General features: G+C 45.9%; 1 protein-coding gene across 2 annotated transcripts in view; it reads right to left on the reverse strand.

Annotated features, from left to right (window-relative positions):
• Positions 1–19,047: 19,047 nt before the first annotated feature.
• Positions 19,048–21,567, reverse strand: part of Kcnk1 (potassium two pore domain channel subfamily K member 1) — a 28,550-nt gene continuing 26,030 nt past the window's right edge. For both annotated transcript variants that reach the window (XM_050147169.1, XM_050147171.1), the window contains exon 4: positions 19,048–20,179. In XM_050147169.1, the coding sequence (XP_050003126.1) occupies positions 19,920–20,179 (260 nt within the window). In that variant the 3' untranslated portion in view covers positions 19,048–19,919. The remainder of the gene's footprint in view (positions 20,180–21,567) is intronic.

Genomic DNA, 21,567 nt, shown 5'->3' on the forward strand with positions numbered 1-21,567 from the left:
CACTAGCCTGGGTTGCATAGGGCTGGGAAGCCAGACTAGACTGTAGTGACCCAGAAACTCCTCCTAAAGCTCCATCAGCACTGTTGGGTTCAGCTACAAGGAACAGATACTCCATTCCATTTCCTTTGAGACTGAATTTTGCTATGTTACCCTTGCTAGGTTTGAACTCTCTATCCTTCTGCCTTATCCCCCAAGTGCTGGGATTGCAGACATGACCCGCTGTGCCTGGATACTTCATTCCATTTCATAAATAAATGAATAGCAGCAGAACAGAGCCTGGGGCTGGGCAGATAGTCTGCAAAGTGTTTGGCACAAGGCCCTGAGGTCAACTCTCAAAATCCACATACAAGTTTGTTCTTGGTTTTCCAGTTTAACTGTAGATATTAAGGCTATATTGCTGAAGACACCAAACAATGTGGCTGCAGGATATAGGAGAACCTATCTCAAACCTACCAGGAAAACTCCTCCCTGCTGGCCAGCTGTCATAGCGCTGGTAAGGGGGTGCTATGAAGGATACCGGGAAAGAAAATACATTAGTGTTCTTACCCTGTGCTGGACCCTGCACTCTGTAATATTGACTTGCCAAACAAGACATGTCCACCGGCACAGTAGCTCACAACTAAGCACTTTCTGATTAGATTTGAAACCTTCTCCAGAGGAGGGAATTCCATGCCTGGTACAATAATCTTGGTCATGACTTGGGTAATCTTAGGCCCTAGGGTGGAACCTACCTATTTTTTTTTCTAAATGGCAATGTCAAATTACCTTCTAAATATTTATGTTTATGTCAGTAGACTGGGCTGTTGTCAACCATGGTCAGAGAAGATTCTTCCTACAGTGGGTAGCAGTCAATGCTAAGGTGTGTAAGTGGTCAAAGTGCTGAGAATTAGAGACCGAGTGCTCAGCCCTATGTGAAACACCTTCATCAATATCCCCCATTACCACCTAGGCTCAGGAAAGATCATAGAAGAGACAGAAAGAATGTATGAATGGGGGGGAGGCAGAAATGTGTGAAATGTTGTCTTCTGTATATGACATAACTGTTGTCCACATCAACTTACAATAGCCTGGGATACCTGCACAAGACCTGCTTAAGATCAGTTCTGCCAAACTTCTGGCATAGATGGGAAAGTTCTCTCTAGACTCCACCCCTTACAGAGGAGATATTGGCAGTTGATAGATACTGGGGGAGGAAGAACCATCTATTTTTGAATGTATGGCAGCTGAAAGATTTCCAGTGCTCCAATGGATGACCTCAAACTCACACATATACAGACAGCACTGATTGGCTCACAGCTTTAATATCAGCACTCGGGAGGCAGAGGCAGGTGGATCTCTGTGAGTTCAAGGCCAGCCTAGTCTACAAGAGCTAGTTCCAGGACAGGCTCCAAAGCTACAGAGAAACCCTGTCTCCAAAAAAACATAATTAAACCAACAAATAAATAAATATATGGATTTTGGATGGAATCTTGTTGGTGGAATTTGGGGGTTATTAGAGGAGGAAATGGATAGATCATGCTTCATTGATATATGTAATTTTTCAAGAAAAAATGTGTATCTACTTAAAGATAGGTGTGGGCCAGTCAGATGACACAGTGGGTAAAGGCAATTGCCCCCAAAACTGATGACCCAAGTTTAATTCCCAGAACCCACATGGTAGAAGGAGAGAATTAACTCCCAGAAGTTGTTCTCTGATCTGCACCACACACACACACACACACACACACACACACACACACACACACAGAAGACCCTGCTAAATAGAGCCCGTGGCAGCTGCTATATCTTCACCAATCCTCGCTCTTGATCATTGTGACTGCCTTGCTTTTCCATTCTGGCTTGACAGCAGGTTTAAATGTCAGAGGAAAACAACAGATTGGAAGACTGAATTGCAACAGCTGAGGAGTAAGAAAATACATTAGCAACTCCAAACCCCCACACCTCTGCCAGGCCTCCTCTAATTGAACAGAACAAAGCAGGTGTGCGATTTTGTTAGGAAAACAACCTGAGAGCTGGAGTCCCGGAGGCAGGAGGCCAGGGAGGGATGGGAAGAGCTGGAGATGAACCCTGCCTGTGATATGCCCACGTCATTGCACTTTTTCCAGTTTGCTCATGAGGACCACTGTATATCAAACAATTCCCAGGTCATGTTCGTTTCCAGTGTGATGGATGTGTTCACATTTGATAGGTTTTTAAAGTGGTTCAAAACAGGTTGTCCGACTGAGGTGGGAAGCCAGGGTGTATGTAGTCTGTCTTTCTTGGTCAGACTTTCTCTGGGACCACCAGCCTCCAAATGACACAGAAACTCATTATTAATTATGAAACCTTGGCCTTTAACTTAGTTAGGATTGTTCCCAACTAGCTCTTATATCTTAAATTAGAGAGACAGAGACAGAGAGAGAAAGTGGAGTCAGGGAGACACCATGTTGCCCCACCAGAGACAGATGCTAGACACAACCTCACAACCTTGCCAGTAAACCACAGCCATACACAGATTAGTAGAAATGAGTTAATTTGTAAGAGCTAGCCAATATGAAGCTAGAGCTAATAAGCCAAGCTGTGATTTAATTAATATAGTTTCTGTATGGTCTGTATGGTTATTTCAAGTTTGGGCAGCCAGGAACAAACAAGTGGGCTCCTATTACTCCCCTCTTTATGCTGTGAATGTGTTTTATTACCATTGGTTAGTAAAGAAGCTTCTTTGGCCTATGGCAGGGCAGAATAAAGTTAGGTGGAAAAACTAAACTGAATGTAGGAAGAAAGAAGGCAGAGTCCTGGAGATGCCATGTAGCTGCCAAAGGAGAAGAATTCCAGGACCTTACCAGTAGGCCACAGCCTCATGGTGATATACAAATTAAAAGAAATAGGTTAATTTAAGATGTAAGAGCTATCTAGAAATAAGCCTGAACCATCAGCCAAACAGTGTTATAATTAATATGGTTTTGTGTGATTAACAGGTCTGGGTGGCCAGGAAACGGAAAAGCAGTCTCTGTTTACATGCTTCTTCTACAGAACCCCTTCCGTGCTGTTTCTCTGTGGCTCTGGGCCTAAGCTCTTAGGGACAGTCATGATGCTGTCCATCTTCTCTGGCCACGGCCTTAGTCTCTCTAAATCTCAATAATCCTTCTCAGCGCTTCTCTTGAGCCCCACATCTAAGATCTTGCAGACGGCACAATGGATGATCCGTTTCACGTGTCTGGACTCTTGATCCTGTAAGTCTCCCCTCAGCCATGCTCTGTAAGTGAGACCAATAAATTTGCATGGAATTGCTGCTTTGGTCTGTCCTCGGTGCTGTATCTGTGGCAAAAACACATTTGGTTGCATCTCTGAAGAAAAGTTAGTGCAACAGAGAATGAAGCCTGGAAGTGAGGGGCCAGAGGAAGGGCACGGAGGGCAGGAAGATGCTGTCATTTGGCTTTCGGTTTCTCTGCATTTAGGACAGCACTGTGGACCCTCTAGCATAACACTGCAATTATTGGCGTAAATTACCGTCCATTATAAAGCACCTTTTGCTGAGAGTGCTATTAAAATGTGCTAAGATGCAGGCTTTAACACCATGCAATTAATAGTTCAAAAGCCTAGTTTAACAAAAGAAAAAAAAAAAAGAGCAAGCTTGGTTTTTTCCGGGCCACTGAAATAATTCTAATGTTTGTAGCCAGTGAATGGAAGAGGAAAGGATATGAGGTTCCACGAGGTGGGAGGATAAAGCTCGCATTTGGAGTTTAAAGAAGTGAGATGGAAATACAGTCTACTGAGACGGCCTAGATGGCTTCAGAGTGAGCAAGACGACCATTTCAGACACACGGACATAATTAGGGGGTAATTGAGAGAAGGTGAGTCAAATCCAGAGAAGGTGGCATATACCTGTAACCCAGCACTCCAGGGGCTGAGACAGGTAAACTGCAGGGCTACAAAGAGTTCAGGGCTACCTTGAGTTTACACAGTGAGATCCTGTCTCAAATTCACCCTCCCCTGCCACGTGCACATTGAGGCTTGTGGTGCTTGTTGCTTGTTGTGCTGGCTAGTTGTAATCATCAACTCAACACAGTCTACAATCACCTGGAAAGGGAGTGCCCAGGGAGGGACCGTCTAGATCAGGCTGGCCTAAAGGTATGTCTGTGGAGGGTTGTCTTGATTATATGATTTGAGACGAGAAGCCCCACCCACTGTGGGTAGCACCCTTCCCTAGGCAGAGGACTAGGAAGTGGAGAAAGTGAGCCGAGAACAGTTATGCATACAACCGAATGCCACAGGACCGTCCTGCATGCCCTCTGTATCCTCCCCACTGCGACAGGCTGCATCTGAACTCGGGAGCTGAAATCCATGCTTCCCCCTTAAGTTGCTTTCAGCAGGATATTTTTATCACAGTAGCATGAAGAGAAGCAAAGACACTTATCTATGGGGAAAACAGGATGCTCGTGAGGGTCCATGAGAGAAGCAGCGAGGCTGGTGTTGCCAATTGTTACATATTCTGACTATTTGTGTATTAAGCCACCTTGATCGGCTAACTGCTCAAGTGGTAGGAGACGCGTTTCCACTCTTTTTTCTTTTGATAGCAGATGGAATCGACACCCTGTCTAGAAAGCCTGATCCTCCAAGACTTACAACCCAATTAAATTATTGAGGATGTTAAGTTTCTCATTGAGGCTGTTGGCTAATACAGTCACTGTGACCTGTATGGTGTGTTTTACCAGTTGCTGCTACCTAAATGTTACCATTCTAAAGTCCTAGCTTTCCCCAAAGAAAGTCTGGGTGCATAGGAACTGTTACCCACAATGGCATTGATCAGATCTGCACAGGGGGCCAAACTGCGAGCAGAGCCAGGTCATTGCCAGCCCAGCCTAAGACCTGGCCCAGTTGAAGCCCTTGGCTCTTTCTCTGCCATCTCTCTTTGGCCCAGGCTTTATTTGTGAGTCTACAGGACACACAGGATAAGAACAGCCCATGTTCTGGACACATAAACAATCAAATGGGGGCACACTCGAGGTTATCTCAAGGCCCCTGGTGCCCCTGGTAGTGAGATCTGTTTCTGTGTTCAGAGATGTATCTGTCAGTCCTGGTGTTTGAGTATTCGTTTGATTTGGTCACTTATGGAGAGGGGGGTGGTGTACGTTCATGTGAGCCCAGGTGCCCGCAAAGGCCTGAAGAGGGTGTCAGATCCCCTGGCGCTGGAGTTGCCTGCAGTTGTGAGCTGCCCAGTGATTGTCCAGAAATAAACTTAGGTTATCTGCAGTGCAGGAAGCGCTGTGAACTGCGGAGCCATCTCTCCAGCCCCTTGAGTGATTATAGAAGGCTAATTGGGCCTGCTCCTTTGTTCCAGGCTTTCAAGCCAGATAAATATTCCTTTCACCCTAGGGACACACTTACATATTTATCTTTTGAAAATGATTGAAAGAGCATTCCATGAGTTTAATGTCTGCAGCAGGGTTCACTGGAGGACTTTTACACACAGTAGCTTTCTATATTATATTAAAATCTCCACATTTTTTGAGACTAGCATCTTCAAGGGCTGGAGACAAGGAGGGATTTCATTTTATTAAGATTCCTGGGGATTCTGATGAGCACTCATTGGGAGCACGGAGCTTTGGAGAGCCCTCTCCCGTGCATCCGTTCTCACTATTTCTCAACTCTTCAAAACCGCCTATCACTCAGAGTCTGGATTGTCTAAATGTTTCATTCATGAAATCGTCGTTCTCTCTGTGGGAGTCCTTCTAAAACATCTAGCATGTTCAAGTATCTTATGTTTTCAAACCAGTCGAGGGCTGGGGAGATGGCTCAGTCAGTAAAGTGCTTACCACACAAGCATGAGGACTCAAGTTCAAGCCACAAAAACCATGTAAGAAATGCTGAGCATGGGAGTGTTTGTAGTCCCTGAAATATGGAGGTAGAGACAGGAGGATTCCTGGGACTTGCTGGCTAGCCATCCTAAGCTATTTGGCCAACTCTGGATCAGGAGAGACCCTGTCTCAAATGGTGGGTGGCTTCTGAGTACAATATCTGAGGTTGGTCTCTGGCCTCCACAAGCCTGCATGCACATATACATGTACACCTGTGCACACATGCACTTATGCACTAGTGTACACACACACACACACACACACAAACACACACCTGGACCCTATTGTATCTGTTTCCAGCAAGGCCTGCCTGACCACAGGCAGACAGCTTTCCAAGCTCCCTCCTTCCCAGCTCAGCCCTCTGCATCCTTGGATGCACGTCTCAAGTAGACTCTGCCCTGGATGCTTAGTGGCATTGCCTCCAGCCTCTTCTGGCCTCTTGGGACCCTCTTTCCTTGACCTTGGGGACACCACAACCTTTCACAGACACTCTTTCTCGAGACCGACCCTGCTTCTTTTCCTAGCTTACTCTTAGGGTTGGTTTTTGCTGCTGCTGTTGTTGCTGTTTCTGCTTTTGTTATTGTTGTTGCTGCTGCTGCTGTTGTTGTTATTGTTGTTGTTGCTATTGTTGTTACTGTTATTGCTGCTGTTGTTTTTGCTGTTGTTATTGTTGTTGATGCTGTTGCTGTTACTGCTGTTGTCATTGGTTTCAGGACTTTGTTTTTTATTTTTAACATCAAGTACATTTAAAAGTAAAGAGAACAGTATAACTGAGACAGGAGTTAGTTTCCCTAGGCAATAAGGACTGAGCCCATAATGAATCATGAGCTGTTTTCTTAGCACACATGACCCCTTCCCTGAATGAATAAAGTAACCCTTCCTACCACTGGGCCATGTTGGTTCAAGGGAACATGTATAGGGTATGTGGACTCTTCACCCACTTGATCCATGATGCAGTTAAAAACAACCAATCCCAATAAATACTACCCAATCTCCACTTTGTTCCCGCCATAGGATCCATAAACCCCACTGGGGCAGGCCAGTGAGCTTCTATTCCTCCCTGGAACCCCCTTTCCAGAGTTCTTTCTCACTTTTCTTATGAATCTAGGTTTGTTCTGCCCACTCAAGAAAGAATCCATCAAACCTACATTATAGCAATTACCATGTGACCCACGTGGCAGTTGTCCGTTGACCACCATATTGTTAAACTATACCTCATCTATGTTTTCTCCGATGCCTGGATTGTTCTGAAACACTTCCCAGACACCATTCCACATGGTTGGGAGGTGTTTGATTTCATAAATGTTTATAAAATAAGCGTGAAACTCTTTCAAAGTAAAACCAGAAACACAGTCTCACATCACCAAAAACAACTGCTAAAGTCCCCTACAACAGATTCTATTTTCACGGTCCCTCTGTGGTAGTTCTCTTCAGCAAATGGAATTAAAATCTGAAAAGAAACAGAGACTGTGATTCACCGTGTACCCCTTCAGCCATTCTGTTCTTACTGCACTATTTCCACTGTTCCTTGTATTTGTCCTGAAGATTCCCCCCAAGCAATACACGACTTTGCCCTGAAAAGTTTCACAAACTCTGCAGGCTGGTGATGGCATCACTGGGGTCTCATAATGTGTTTCTCTCTTCTTAAGTCCCCTGGAAGTGATTAGCTCCATCTCCAGAGAGTTGAGCAGATAACGGTGGCATCTGAATTCTCCGCAGGAGCTTGTCTGCTCTGCTCTGCCCTTGGTGACGCTAACAGACCAGACAGATGGCCGCGGGATTCAGTAGGTGACTGCTGTCACCTGTAGTGCTATTTTGATTATGTGTTAACAAACAAAGCTTGCTTGAAGATCAGACTGCAGAGCTAAACCGCTAGGGGCCAAGGAATGGCGGCACACACCTTTAATCCCAGGGTTTGGGAGGCAGAGGCAGGGGGGTCTCTGTCAGTTCGAGGCCACCCTGGGCTACACAAGATTGAATCTGCTTAAAAGAGAAACAGAGCTCACACAAAGGCGATTCCAGCGGTTGGGATTCTGTACCTTTAATCCCAGTACTAGAAAGGTGGAGACAGGAGAAATGTGGCTCAGTGGAGAGAGGAATATAAGGCAGGAGGAGACAGGAGCTCTGTGCAGTCTGAAGTTTGGTGAGAACAGTTGCAGTCTGAGGACAGAATCACCCCATGGGACTAAGCATTGGTAGAGGTAAAAGAACTCTCAAGAGGCTGGCCTCTCTCATCTACAGCATTAACCCCTAAATCGGACTCTGTGTTTTTATTATTAATACCAATTAGAACTTGTGCTACAGTCACAAGTGATTTTTTTTTCGAGACAGGGTTTTTCTGTAGCTTTGGAGCCTGTCCTGGAACTAGCTCTTATAGACCAGACTAACCTCGAATTCACAGAGATCCACCTGTCTCTGCCTCTTGAGTGCTGGGATTAAAGGCGTATGCCACCACCGCCCAGCTCACACATGATTTTTATGAGTATTTTCAATTGATAATTGTCTTTTAGAATGGGTTTATTCATATGACTAGGTAGAAAAACCAGAATAGGGGCTGGAGGGATAGCTTAAAGGTTAGGAGATCTTGATGTTCTTGCCGAGGTCCTGAGTTCAGGTTCCAGTGCTTATTCAATAGGTTCGCAGCTCCAGCTCCAGGGATCTGGCATTCCCATCTGTGGCTACCTGCATTCAGGTGCACCTACCCCCACATACACACACACACACATATGCACATAACTAAAATTAAATAAAGCTTTTCATAAAAAGAAAAAAAGAATAGCTATTTTTATCCTTTTTCTCAGAATTCAAATAGTAGAACAATTCTCTACTATTTTCTGAAGATTAAAAATGAGCTTCAAAAACTGTCAATAATTTTAAGAGCTCAGGACTCAGCATGGCCGGTGTTTATGAGTCCCCAAGATTGTCTGGATTAATGGATTTGTCAATCTTCTCTGACTTGTAGCTACGTCTTCACAATGGCAAGAGGGTCATTTTGAGACTCCAGGAGTCTCAGATGATCTCCTTTACTTAGAATCTGACAAAGTGTTCCAGAACCACAATTTCCTGCCCCATACTGAGGACCAGGCTGTTCTCCAAAGAGCCGTGGAAACAGACAGGGCAGATGAATTTAGATTTAACACTTCCAGTGCTGAAGAAACTCATCAACCACATCCATCCTCAAGTTACACCTTCTGACCTTGGCAGAAGTCCCATTTTGACAGCCCTGTAATGACCGCTTGGTGATCCCACCACACACATGCGTGTCTCCCCTCGGTGATCCCACCACACACGTGTGTCTCCCCTCGGTGATCCCACCACACACATGCATGTTTCCCCTCGGTGATCCCACCACACACATGTGTGTCTCCCCTCGGTGATCCCACCACACACATGTGTGTCTCCCCTCGGTGATCCCACCACACACGTGTGTCTCTCCTCGGTGATCCCACCACACACATGTGTGTCTCATAAAAGCAGCACCATTGGCACAAACACCTTTTTGACACTGCACACATACGGTATGGGAAGTCCTTCTGTGTGTGTTGCTTTTATTGGTTAATGAATAAAGAATCTGCCTTGGCCTATGATAGGGTAGAGTAGAGCTAGGTGGGGGAAACTAAACTGAATTCTGGGAGAAAGAAGGGGCAGAGTCAGAGAGATACCATGTAGCCTTGCCAGAAACAGATGAGGAGGAACCTTGCTGGTAAGCCACAGCCACATGGCGATACACAGATTAATAGAGATGGGTTAAATGAAGATGTAAGAGCTAGTCAGTAAGAAGCTAGAGCTAATAGGCCAAGCAGCAATTTAATTAATACAGTTTCTGTGTGGTTATTTCAGGGCTGAGTAGCCGGGAACAAACAAGTAGCCTCCTACAACACATGCATCTGTGTTCTCTTATTGTAAGCATCCCTGCTTTGCACAGAAAGTATCCCACTGGGAATTAGAAACAAGGTTATGATGTCTTAAAGTCACTTGGATCCGTGAGGCCCTGTACCATCTAGATCTACAGTTGCAGTGTTTGGTTGCTAAGCACTATTTTAAAGCTTTGAGTGGGAACATGCCTGTGCAAGATCATGTGTGCATGAGTTTGCCTGCATGTATGAGCCAGAAGACAGACTTGATTGTCACTCCTTATGTGACTTTTATCTTGTTTGTTTTTCCAGACAGGGTCTGTCACTAGCCTGAGCTCATCCAACAGGCTGGGCTGGCTAGTCAATGAGCCCTAAGGATTCTGCTGCCTTTTCCTCCCCAGTGCTGGGACTGCAAGGATGTGCCATCATTCTCAGGGTTTTTTTTTTTCTTTTTCTTTTACAATTTTGGGCCCTGGAGGGTTAAAGTGAAGCCCTCACGCTTGCGAGGCAAGTATTCTACAGCCTAGCTGTCTCCTCAGCCTGGAATGACTTTTCTTAACTTGGATTCTGCTTTCAGCTTTCTTAATGGAAGGCCCTTAACCCTCCTATTTCAGAATCAAGGCAGCATATCACACAACTGGCTCCCTGGGTCTGCTAAACAGGGGTCTCTGGGGAGAAGAGCTTGGGACCAGGATCCCAACATTTGGTTTAGATCAGAACATCCCAGTGGATGAAAGAATTTCATGAGGTACACAGAGGCCCTTGGACTTCTAGTGGCTGGTGGCAATGTGAGTCACAGGTCCTAGTTGTCTTCCTGGTTGTCTTCCTGCTTGCATGGCCTCATCCACTCATCAAGGGTCTCTCTCCAACAGCGTCTTATTCATACTGTCATGAACTGAAAAGATTGGGGTGAATTACCCTAGGCAACTGCCATCATTAATCTCGACTGACAAATTGCTGGGCACCTAGAATTTCAATGGGACAAACCTCTGGGCAGGCCTGTGAGGCACTTTCTACACCAAGTAAATTGAGGTGGGAAGGCCCATCCTAAATGTGGGTGACACCGTTTCAGGAGCCAACAACTACGAGCCAACATTCCTCTTCCTTTGCTTCTTGGCCTCGGCTGTACTGTGACCAGCCATGCCATGCTCCCACCCTCGAGCCTTCCTTCCAGTCTTGGTGTCTCTGGCCTGTCCTTGTCTCCTGACTCTCCAGTTTAATCCATGGCAGCAGCATCTGCTCTCGGGCCCTAACACACATGGCCACAGACCACTGGATCTCTTGACTGACATCCACAGCCACGTTCAGAAGTTCAGTCCATAGTCATGTCTCGGCTGTGAGTTCTGAATGGCTCCAGAGGCTCCGCCAAACCATCACACACCGGGCCCAGAGCCGAGGACAAGCCTCCCCACTCCCTGCATCAACTCATGTGGGCATCCACTAGATCTCTAGTCTGAGAAGTAAGTGGCAGGGGCTTCATTTCCTCTGACTTGGCTATTTCTCAGTACCATCGAATAAGATTTTACATCGAAAACACACAAACTATGACTCTTGTCTGAAATCTTGCCTGAGCTTGTTGCTGTCCAGATAGGAGAGAGAACACGCTGAAGAGACACTTGTGCTTTTCCTTCAGGCAGCAGGCTATCTCTAGGGGGCCTCCAAGAAATTGGAATTTCCCAGGAATCCTAAAGTGGGAGAAGGAAAAGGCTGAGGCCTGAGGCCAGCCAGAAGAGAAAGTTGTCTCCCAGGAAGAGACCTCACACAGTTCTGACAACTTGTGAGGCTGATGGGATCTGAGACAATGCTGGGCTGGTGGTGGGCGGGGCCACACCCTGGCCTGGACTCCTTAGCTATTTGTGACTCCTGCCATCTGTTTAAACACAAGCCTTGTGGTTGCGAGCACACCTTCAAACCCAGCATGTGGGAGGCAGAAGCAGGTGCAGGTCTTTGCATTTGAGGTCAACCTGGTTTACAGAGCAAGTTCCGGGACATCCAGGGCTACCCAAAGAAATCTTGTTTTGGAAAAAAAAAGGGGGGAGGAGGAGGAGCAGGAGGACAAAGCAATCAAACATAGAGCTCATGTCAGGACTTGGCGCGGGAATCACTGGGCCACTTTATTGGTCTTTCTGCCCAGTGTTGCCACAATGCAGAATCTTCTTCTCTGCCTTTCAGTTACTTGTCTCTTTAATTGCCCCCTTGGAGACAGACACAGAGTCTAGTTTGTTGGAGGCATGGTTCCCAGGTTCCCTAAAACTCCAGTAATGCGCTCTGCCATTTAGTGGTCATGTGACTTTAGTTATTCGACTCTGCTACTTAGAGGCATTTGACTTTCACCAACTTGCTCTGCTCTTCTGACAATTTGGTTTTTCATCTGAGAATTGAGACCAAGCAATTCATTTCACAGGCCTGTCTGTGAAGATAAGCTTCTAAATCACCTAGTAAAAAATGCCAGGCAGAGACATGGTGCTGGCCAATTATCGGTGCTCTCCCCTGACACCTCAAGAGGTAGATGGCTGTCACAGATGAGAGGTTGAAGACTCAAACAGGCAAAAGAATATCCCCAATTCTACATGGGCATGTACCTGCCCTGTGCAGGATATGAGAGGATGAAACAAGATTTGTAAAATATCTAAACTGGGCCAGGTATGCATTGTAATAGCCCTTTCAAAAGCAAGATTGGTTTATTTTTTTATTTTATGTATAAAATAAAAAATTTGCCTGCATGAATGTCTTCGTCATGTGCCTGCCTGGTGCCAAGGGAGACCAGAAGTGGGTGTGACACTCCCTAGAACCAGAGTTACAGGTGGTCATGGGTGCTGGGAATTGAACCATGGTTGCCTGGAAGAGCAGCCAGTGCTCATAATTGTTGATCCATCTCTGTAGCCCCGGTTATAGCCTTTTAAATGGCGCTTTCATGCTTAGAACATCGCTCAGTTTATAGAGTATTCACTTAGCATACACAAAGCCCTAGATATGATCCCAGCGCCTCACAAACCAGGCATGTTGGTGCATGCCTGTGATCACAACCCAGGAGGCCAGGCATGATGGTGCAAGCCTGTGATCACAACCCAGGAGGTCAGGCATGATGGTGCAAGCCTGTGATCCCAGCCTTTCAGAGGTAGAGGAAGGAAGATCAGAAGTTTAAGGTTATCGTCTCTTTCATAGCAAGTGCAAAGCCAGCCTACTACTACAAAAGACCTTATGAAAGTACAATAAAGTAAGCTAAACAGATCACAAAGCTGCGTGAGGGCAAGCAATGACTTCTGTCTTTGTGTTCGCGGTTATGTTTCATGCATCTGGAATGATGTTTGCTGTCTTGTGGGAACACAACACTTGTTGGTAAAATAATATTCCTTTTCTATCTATATCTCCAGTATTTCACTCACCATGGGTCTAATATTAAGAAAATTTTGCTTTCAAAACTTCTTCTTTTCTTTTATGTATACTGAGCCTGATCTTATCAGATCCAAGAACTGTTACAGGCACGCTTAGACATGGCTTCTGCCCAGTGTAGTGACAGAAACATTCAATAGCAAACACAAAAATCCTCAGGAGAGATGTGACAAAGCTTGTACAGGAAGGGGCTGGGAGGAAATTGGGTTTGTTTAGCATCAGTTAAAATGACATCTCTGCATCAATACCAGAAGGGTCTAGAAACAAATGTCATGTTGGTACATAGCAGGTGGGAAGGCAGAAAGGAGGGGGACAAGAAAATTAGAAACAGCGGGAACAGAGCTGCAGCTGATATGCAGCAGATACTGTGGCACAGGGACAGAGCGAGGCCATCAGGACACCAGCTAATGGCAGGCCAAACAAATGGGCATCAAGCTGGTGCCAGGGATGGCAGGAAATGGAGGAGAAGTGAATGAAAGCTGAAGGGGCTGTGAAAAAAGTGTATGTAGTGTGTATAGTGTGTGTGTATGTGTGTAGTGTATATATGTGTGTAGTGTATATATATATATATATTTGTAGAGTGTGTCTTTGTGTATGTGTAGTGTGTCTGTATGTAGTACGGGTGTAGTGTGTGTGTGGTATGTGGTGTGTGTGTAGATTGTATGTGTGCAGTGTGTATGTATGGGTGTGGTATGTGTAGTGTGTGTTTAGTGTGTGTACTGTAGCATGTGTATAATGTGTGTATGTGTATAGTGTATGTGTAGTGTGTATGGTGTGAGTGTATTTGAGAGAGAGTTGTATATGTGAGAGAATTTTATGTGTGTGTGTAAGAGGGAGCCCAGAGATCAATATCAGGGGTCTTTATCACTCTCCACGTCATCATCTGAGCCAGGGTTTCTCATTAGGCATAGACTCACCAATTCTGCTAGGCTGGCGGGCCAGAGAGCCTCTGAGATCTAGTCGCCACCATCCCAGCATTCGGAATACAGGTTCATTCCACTTTATCTTACTTAGAAACATAAACTGAAAGCAAACAAAAAACCCTATATGTTTTGGGAATTCAAACTCAGGTTCACAGACTTACACAGGATGTAGGATTTTAACATTAGACAGGTGGCCTTACTCAGGCCTGTTCACACCGCCTTGCACACGCATCAGCAGTGACTTATCTTGCTGTGTGCTCAGTGGTGGCAGACACAGCTCTCGGGCCTTCGTCGCTAAGATGCACTGTTGCAGAATATTTGCTTACACTGTGTGAAAATGTGTCACTGTGACTGGTTTAATAACGAGCTGATGGTCCAATAGCTGGCAGGCGAGATAGGCAGAATTTCCAGGGAGAGAAAGAGAGGCTGGAGATGAATCTAGGTGCGTGGATTGTGACGGAGATACCCATGAGACTTTGAAGAAGTAGGACATATGGTACAGAGCAGAGGTGACGGAGCCACAGGGCAGAATGTAGATTAATAGAAACAGTTTTTTTTTTTTTTTAAGTAATAAGAGCTAACTGGGGACAAGCTTAACCTAAAGGCCAAACTTTCATAGTTAATAATGTCTCCAGGTCATTATTTGTGGGATGACCAACCAAAGACAGTTTGACAAGAAAACTTGCCACAATGCGCATGAGCAGGTCACAACAGGTGTTCTTACTTCTTCAGCCCTGGCTGCCCTGAAACATACTTTGTAGACCAAACTGGCCTTGAACTCACAGAGACCTGCCTGCCTCTGCCGCCCAAGTACTGGGATTAAAAGCATGTACCACCATAGCCTGGCCTCCCCTAGATGTCTTAAAGGAACAAAAAGTGCCATAGGTTATGGCGCTGATGAGATGCCCAACTCTAGGCAGCATCTGAGAACCTTAGGACCCTCAGGAAGGGTAATAAAAGGATAACAGTGTCAATAACAGGACCCATTGAGGAAAAAAACTGTTGTGTAAATGAATAAAGAGCGTGTCAAGTCTAGAGAGAAGAGGGAGGAGAGACCCGCTGTCATAAGCTTAGCATGGGACAGTACATGACCTGTGAGAACCTTTAGCTGGTCAACAGTTGAAAGAAAGTTAAACGTGCATGCGTGTGTGTGTGTGTGTGTGTGTGTGTGTGTGTGTGTGTGTGTAAATGTCTAAACTCAGACCTTCCTGGTGGAAAAGCCTCTCTGTGAGGCTTTATCAGCTTCATTTGCATGTTTATTTAGGACGGAAGCAAGCAGTGTCTGGATGAGAGTAGACCACTGCTTGTAGCACTTGCGTCTGCTGCCCTGGGTCCCCAGGTCATGTGCAACTATAAGAAACTGTGGTGGCTCATACGGGCTTTCACCCAGACACGGTCTAGTCTCACCTAACAGACAGGCCTCTGAGCTTATGAGAAGGTTCTAGATTATATTTATCAAGGCAGGAAAAACCTCCCTAACAGTGGGTGATTTTATGCCGTAGGCTGGGGTCCTGAGCTGAATAAAAAGGAGTAAGTAAATTGAATGCCAGGGTTCACCTCTCTCTGCACCCTAGCTGAAGATACATTGTGCCTCATGCTCCAAAGATACATTGTGCCTCATGCTCCAAAGATACATTGTACCTCATGCATATGCCACAGACACACACCACAATATATGTGTACAAACACTTACACACATTCCACACCACACATACACAGAGGCCATACACATACACAAACCACACACACCACAAATATACATACACCACACACACGTACCAATATACACATCTACACATATATCCCGTGTTCATATACTCACACACATATACATACATACATGCTTACACACACACATACACATGTCCATCCACCCCCATGCCTTCCAAAAGCCCCAGCAGAGCTGTTGCCAACATCACAATTATTGTGCAGCAAGAGCCAGGGAAAATCAATTCCTATTTTATCTCTGGTTTGTTATTACCTGGACAGATGAGGTCCTAAACTGTAGCCTTAATATAGTGAGAAGATACAAGAAAACACCATTGTCAATTTTTATAGGGAGAAGAAATCTCTCTCATGGTAGCTGATTCTATAAAGATCTTCACTCTGATCCTACACACTTTCCTCCTACAAAAACGGAGCCTGGGTCCTCCCATAGGTCACAGGGGTAACTACTGATATCTGTGTTCACAGCAATACATCAGTGTGGGATCTGATCTCAAGGGTACCTGAGGTAGACAGATAATTCTGGAAATGGATACATCCCTGTGTACTCATAGGAGAGTGTGTGTTTGAGTGTGGCATGCTTATGCTGGTGTGTGTGTGTGTGTGTGTGTGTGTGTGTGTGTGCATGTGCCTCTGGAGGTCAGAAGACAACTTCAGGTGTCATTCCATAGCACCAACTATCTTGTGACTTTGAAAGAGTCTCTCATTGGCCAGGACTTTGCAACCAGGTGAGGCAGGCTAGGCTACTGGCCAGCAAGTCCCAGCCCCAGCTGTCTAAGCTCCCCTAGCACTGGGCTTACAAATTGCCAGCATGCCTTTCTTTAAAATAGACCCTGGGGCTTGAACTCAGGTCCTCAAGGTTGTGGGGTACTTTATTAACTGAGCTATCTCCTGGCCCAGAAATAAATGCATTTGACAAAGAACCTTAGCCAGCTAAATGGTGTAGGATAAAAGCAAAAAGTGTCCTATGGATTGTTATGAGAAATTCCCTATAGTTGCAGTTGGGCCAACATTCTACCAAATTAGCCTTCTGCAACCAAGACTGACCATCTGAGAACACAACAGAGTGACATGGGGTGTCCAGTTTAGGGGACTGTGATGTGCAAATTCAGCAGCTGTTCAGCCCACAATACCTTGCAGTAGACCTTCCCTTCTCACAGACATCCAGATGCAAACTGAGACATTGTTGCTGGATCCCTAGTAACAGACTTCAGGTTCTAGGGTTTCACTGGCAGAGGAAATTGAATCTAAGGAGCTACAGTGACCATACATCCTGGTCCCTGCCAAATTCCTGAACTTCTGCCTGGCTTGTGCTGTGAACCTCCCCACCCCCTTCCTCAGAAAGTAGAAGATACCCCACATCGGCCCCCAAGAGCCTTGGCTTCCTCTCTTCAGAGGCCCAGCCGTGCTGTCTGTCTATGATTGGGGCCTGAACTTTCTTCAGAACCCCCACACTACTGCTATCTGTCTGTCCATGTCTTTACTAACCTTTCTAATAAACTCCACACCCTCAAGAAACCATCCTAGTGTCCCCCTCCTGGGACAGGTCAGGTATATAATGTGACAGGCATTGTTTTAAATAATCCTTTCATCTATGAGGCATCTTAGACACTGAGAACACCATGGTAGAGAGTAGCTTACCTGAACCCCACACTCAGAGCGTGGCATGGATGGCAGAGCCAGGTGTCTCTGTTGGCTCCTAAACTCGGTCTTTATACAGTTGTTGTGGGATAATATTTTAAGATGTGTTACATTTGTTTATGCTGCGAAACATTTGTTTAATGATGCTAAGGTGTGCTGCATTTATTTAACTCTGCGAAGATGTGTTACTTTGCCTGTCTACAACACCTGATTGGTCTAATAAAGAGCTGAACGGTCAATAGCAAGACAGGAGAAGGATAGGCAAGGCGGGCAGGCAGAGAGAATAAATAGGAGGTGACATCTGGGAAGAAAAGATCAAGTAGCAAGAAAAGAAGGGGTCACACCCAGCCACACAGCCAGACACAGAGTAAGGAGGAAAGAAAAGATACACAGAAATAGAGAAAAGTAAAAGGGCAGAAAAACAGGTGAATAGGATAATTTAAGAAAAGCTGGCTAGAAACAAGTCAAGCTAAGACTGGGCATTCATAAGAACGAATAAGCCTCCATGTGATCTATTTGGGGGCTGGGTGTGGGACCCTCAAAGAGCAAAGAGTAAAAACAACCAACAGTACCTGGTCTCCAAAAAAGTTCCTTATGCTTAATCTTCTAGGACCAGCTTCCCCACAGAACCTTGCTTCCAACCTTCGGCTGAGTCCATGCTCCTTTTGCTCACTCACAGTGTCACCAGCACCATGGCCTTGCACTGCTACCCGGCATGTGTGTTATTTCCATTCATAGGTGTCCCCTCGAGAGCCCACTTCACCCATTACTTCCTCAGCTGTCAACATTGTTTCCTCTCCCAGGGATGCCTGAGCCTGGAGTTCATAGCAGCTGCCGACGCTGTGGACCTGTTTCCTGAGCACTGGTGGGCAGATGACGGTCACGTGGTCCTCCCTTGCTGTAGCTCCCTCTCCTGTGATTCTGAGTCCTGACACTTACAGGAGACACGAGTGGGACCTCCTAACAGTGATGATTCTCAGCCTCTGCCTTCTCAAACTTCTCTTCATGACCCAAGCAGGGGACACAGAGCCATGAACAAAGAGACTGGGAGGCTCAGCCCCCAGCTTAGCGTGTCTATTGCTCTTGTCATTATTGTGACCCAATTAGCTGTCAAACATAACTTAAGGAAGGGTTTGTTTTGACTCAAGGCTTCAGAGGATCCATTCCATCATGTGGTACCAAAAAGTACCACAAGTGGAGAACTGAGTGTTAAAAACATTCAAATCCCAACACTGAGCAAATGACATAAAATGACTTCAAACTTTTCACACCTGAGATTGTATTTGCCTGTAAGGTTGCTAATTCCAGGGCTGTGCTGTGATATAGTAATTCTGGAATAAAATGGCCCAAGCCTGGTTCAGATCCATGTTGGGAGAATAAGGCCGGAGTGGGCAACAAGGGGCTTAGGTGGTGGGAGCGAGCTACCTAATGTGAGGATACCACACCCTGCAGTCACGGATGTGACCAGGTCATCACCAGGTGAGGGGAATCACCTCTGGGTATGAGCCATGACAGCAAGATCGTGAACATCTGACATCACACAGGGCCTTCCTGATATCCCAGATACACCAGGTACATCCCAGATGGCTACTATCGTTATCCCTAAAGCAGTGCCCATAGAGACTATAGGTATGGAGGAAAACATCAGACAGAGTAGAACACGAGATTGCAGCCTGCCGTGATTTTATTGACTTCAGCTTCTACATGTAGACTTCTCAGATTAGCCTGACGTAATCTGTTCATTGGGGGCATTGACACTGTGTCCTGTGCTTTACTGTGAGGTGTGTAGAAACAGCAGTAACTCTTCCAGACCAGATATCTTCACCTTCTCATAAGTCCTCTTCCTCACTGGCCATCTGGTCCCACACCATCGTAAGAAGGCAGAAACAAATACGGTAATATAATATCATACTGATTTTCTCTTGGGTTTCTTATGCCTTCTAGCTTGTTGTGGCAATTTTGAGTTCTTTAGTATAAAGAGAAATCAAAAAGAAAAAAATATTCCTTATCTTTGCTTAAGGAGTACAGGGAGATCTGGTAGCCTACACGTATGTACAGGTTATAAACATATTTATATGTTCTATGTACACAGTGGATGGTAACCTATTTATTATAAATAGCGTTAATTTAGATCCTACAAAAATAATTATTTTGGAGAGGTACATGCAAGCCAGGACACTTAAGCCTATTTATAAAATACATCTCTCTATATATTTTTTACATATAAATGTTGCTATTATAGCTGTCAGCAAAAATGATTGGAATGCAAACCCAGAGTCCCCGGTTATATATAAAATCTGCTCCCATCCCCTGCAGCACACTGCTTCAAGTATCCGTCCCAGTATGTGATGTCCAGGTGATGTGTCTCCTATGAATTACAGGCACACATTTCATCTGGGCAGGGATTAGACACCCACCTCCAGAGCCCAAAGTCCCAAGTTTTTAAAATATTAATATTTCTTAAAATGACGTCATCTTGTTTTGACTTCCTTGTAAAAATGGACAGTCAAGGCTCTGCCTCACGTCCAGGATCTGACGGCCCGGGCTCAGTGGTTCGCAGAGCCATCCTCAAAGGGGGGTGACTGGGAGGCCACAAAAGGCTCGTTTTGCTTCTGATCCTCCTTCAGGCCGGCCGCCTGCTCAGTGATGGAGGAAAAGGACAGCTGGTCATGCTCCATGATGTGAACCTGATCCTCATCCTTGTCTTTCTTCACATAGAACATTTTCCTGAATTTCTTCAGCTCATGGAGCTCACAGAAGGTTTCCAGGACGACCAACATGGCAATGAGTCCGAGGAGAAGGTAGCCTGCAAGGCAGAAAACACGGCAGCAGCTCAGTTCGACCAAGTACCACAAAATCAAGACTGCATGACTTATTCTCCTCCCACGCCACACACACAGAGTTCTCCAAGCTGTGGCCAGTTTATTCCGAAGCATGTTTGAAGTCCAGGGCTCATGGAGGAACCCAAAGAAGAATGAAATGACTTAGCCATGGGTGAACTTGGATTAGACACAACCACGGGCTTCGATCATATGTGTGAGCTTCACACAGGTAGGAGGGTGCACCCATGCACGTGAGTGCAGAGGCTGGGACACTGGATGGCCCACTCGCTCACTCTCTGCTTCATTCCTTGAGACAAAGTCTCTCAATGAACCTGGAGTTAGGCTGGCGGCCAGCAAGCCTCAGCGACCCTTCTGTCTCCGCCTCTGCTGCCACTAGTGCTGCGGGTGTGCAGCCATGCCCTCTAGTGGGTATGCGGGGGCTGCGGTGTGCAGCCATGCTCTCTGGTGGGCATGCGGGGGCTTCGGGTGTGCAGCCATGCTCTCTGGCGGGCATGCGGGGGCTGCGGGTGTGCAGCCATGCCCTCTGGATTCGGTGTTTTTTTGGAAAGCTAAGCTAGCTCACAGATCAGGAGATAGAAAAGAACAATTAATACAAGAGAAAAGATGAACCAGAAAACACAATTTCAGGGACATTCCACTACTCAAAGAAATTAGAAAGCCAAGTGAAAACTAAAGACTTGCCTGCTAGCTGGAAAGAAACTTAAGATGGCTTCTATCTACACTGCTATTAAATTCACGCACAAAATGCCTTTGCCACCCAAAGAGGATGGAAACTCGGACACCAGCGACTGTGTGCACTTGTGTTCCCTTTGGGGGCCTCAGAATTATGTTCTGTGACTCACGAAAGAAGCGTGTTCATTTGGGGCCAGCAATCCCACTTTTTAGAAAGATCTCAAATACAAACACAAAAAGAACTCCATACTGAGGAGATTTGCCATGCTACCAAATTAGAGGCAAGCCAGTCTAGCTCTACAAGCGAGGCAGGCCGGCTGTGGGGTGGTCCTGGAGCTACACCCAGACTCTAAAATAACAAAGAGTAGGAAACCCTCCCGCAGAACACTCTGGCAAATGTTTACTGTGCTTGGACTGGAGCCAAAAGCCAGGAAGCACTGGGTTTATGAGTGCAGGTTTTGTTCCTGGTGAGCTGACGGTTTCACCGAAGTGTTCAAATATAGTTCAACCAACCGCTTTCTGGAATTAAGACAGCAAGACAGGGCGAGGACACCGACTGCTTCCTAGAAGTTGTAGCTGGGCAGGGTCACAGGTGAAAAGAGCCCAGGGAAGGCAGCAGAGGAGACTATGCTAGGGCTGCTTGCTACTCATCCTGAGCCCACAGAGAGGGCTCACAGAA

This window comes from Alexandromys fortis, unplaced genomic scaffold (assembly GCF_014885135.2).
Source record: "Alexandromys fortis isolate MF-2015 unplaced genomic scaffold, M_Fortis_MF-2015_v1.1 scaffold_12, whole genome shotgun sequence".
Lineage (NCBI taxonomy): Eukaryota > Metazoa > Chordata > Mammalia > Rodentia > Cricetidae > Alexandromys > Alexandromys fortis.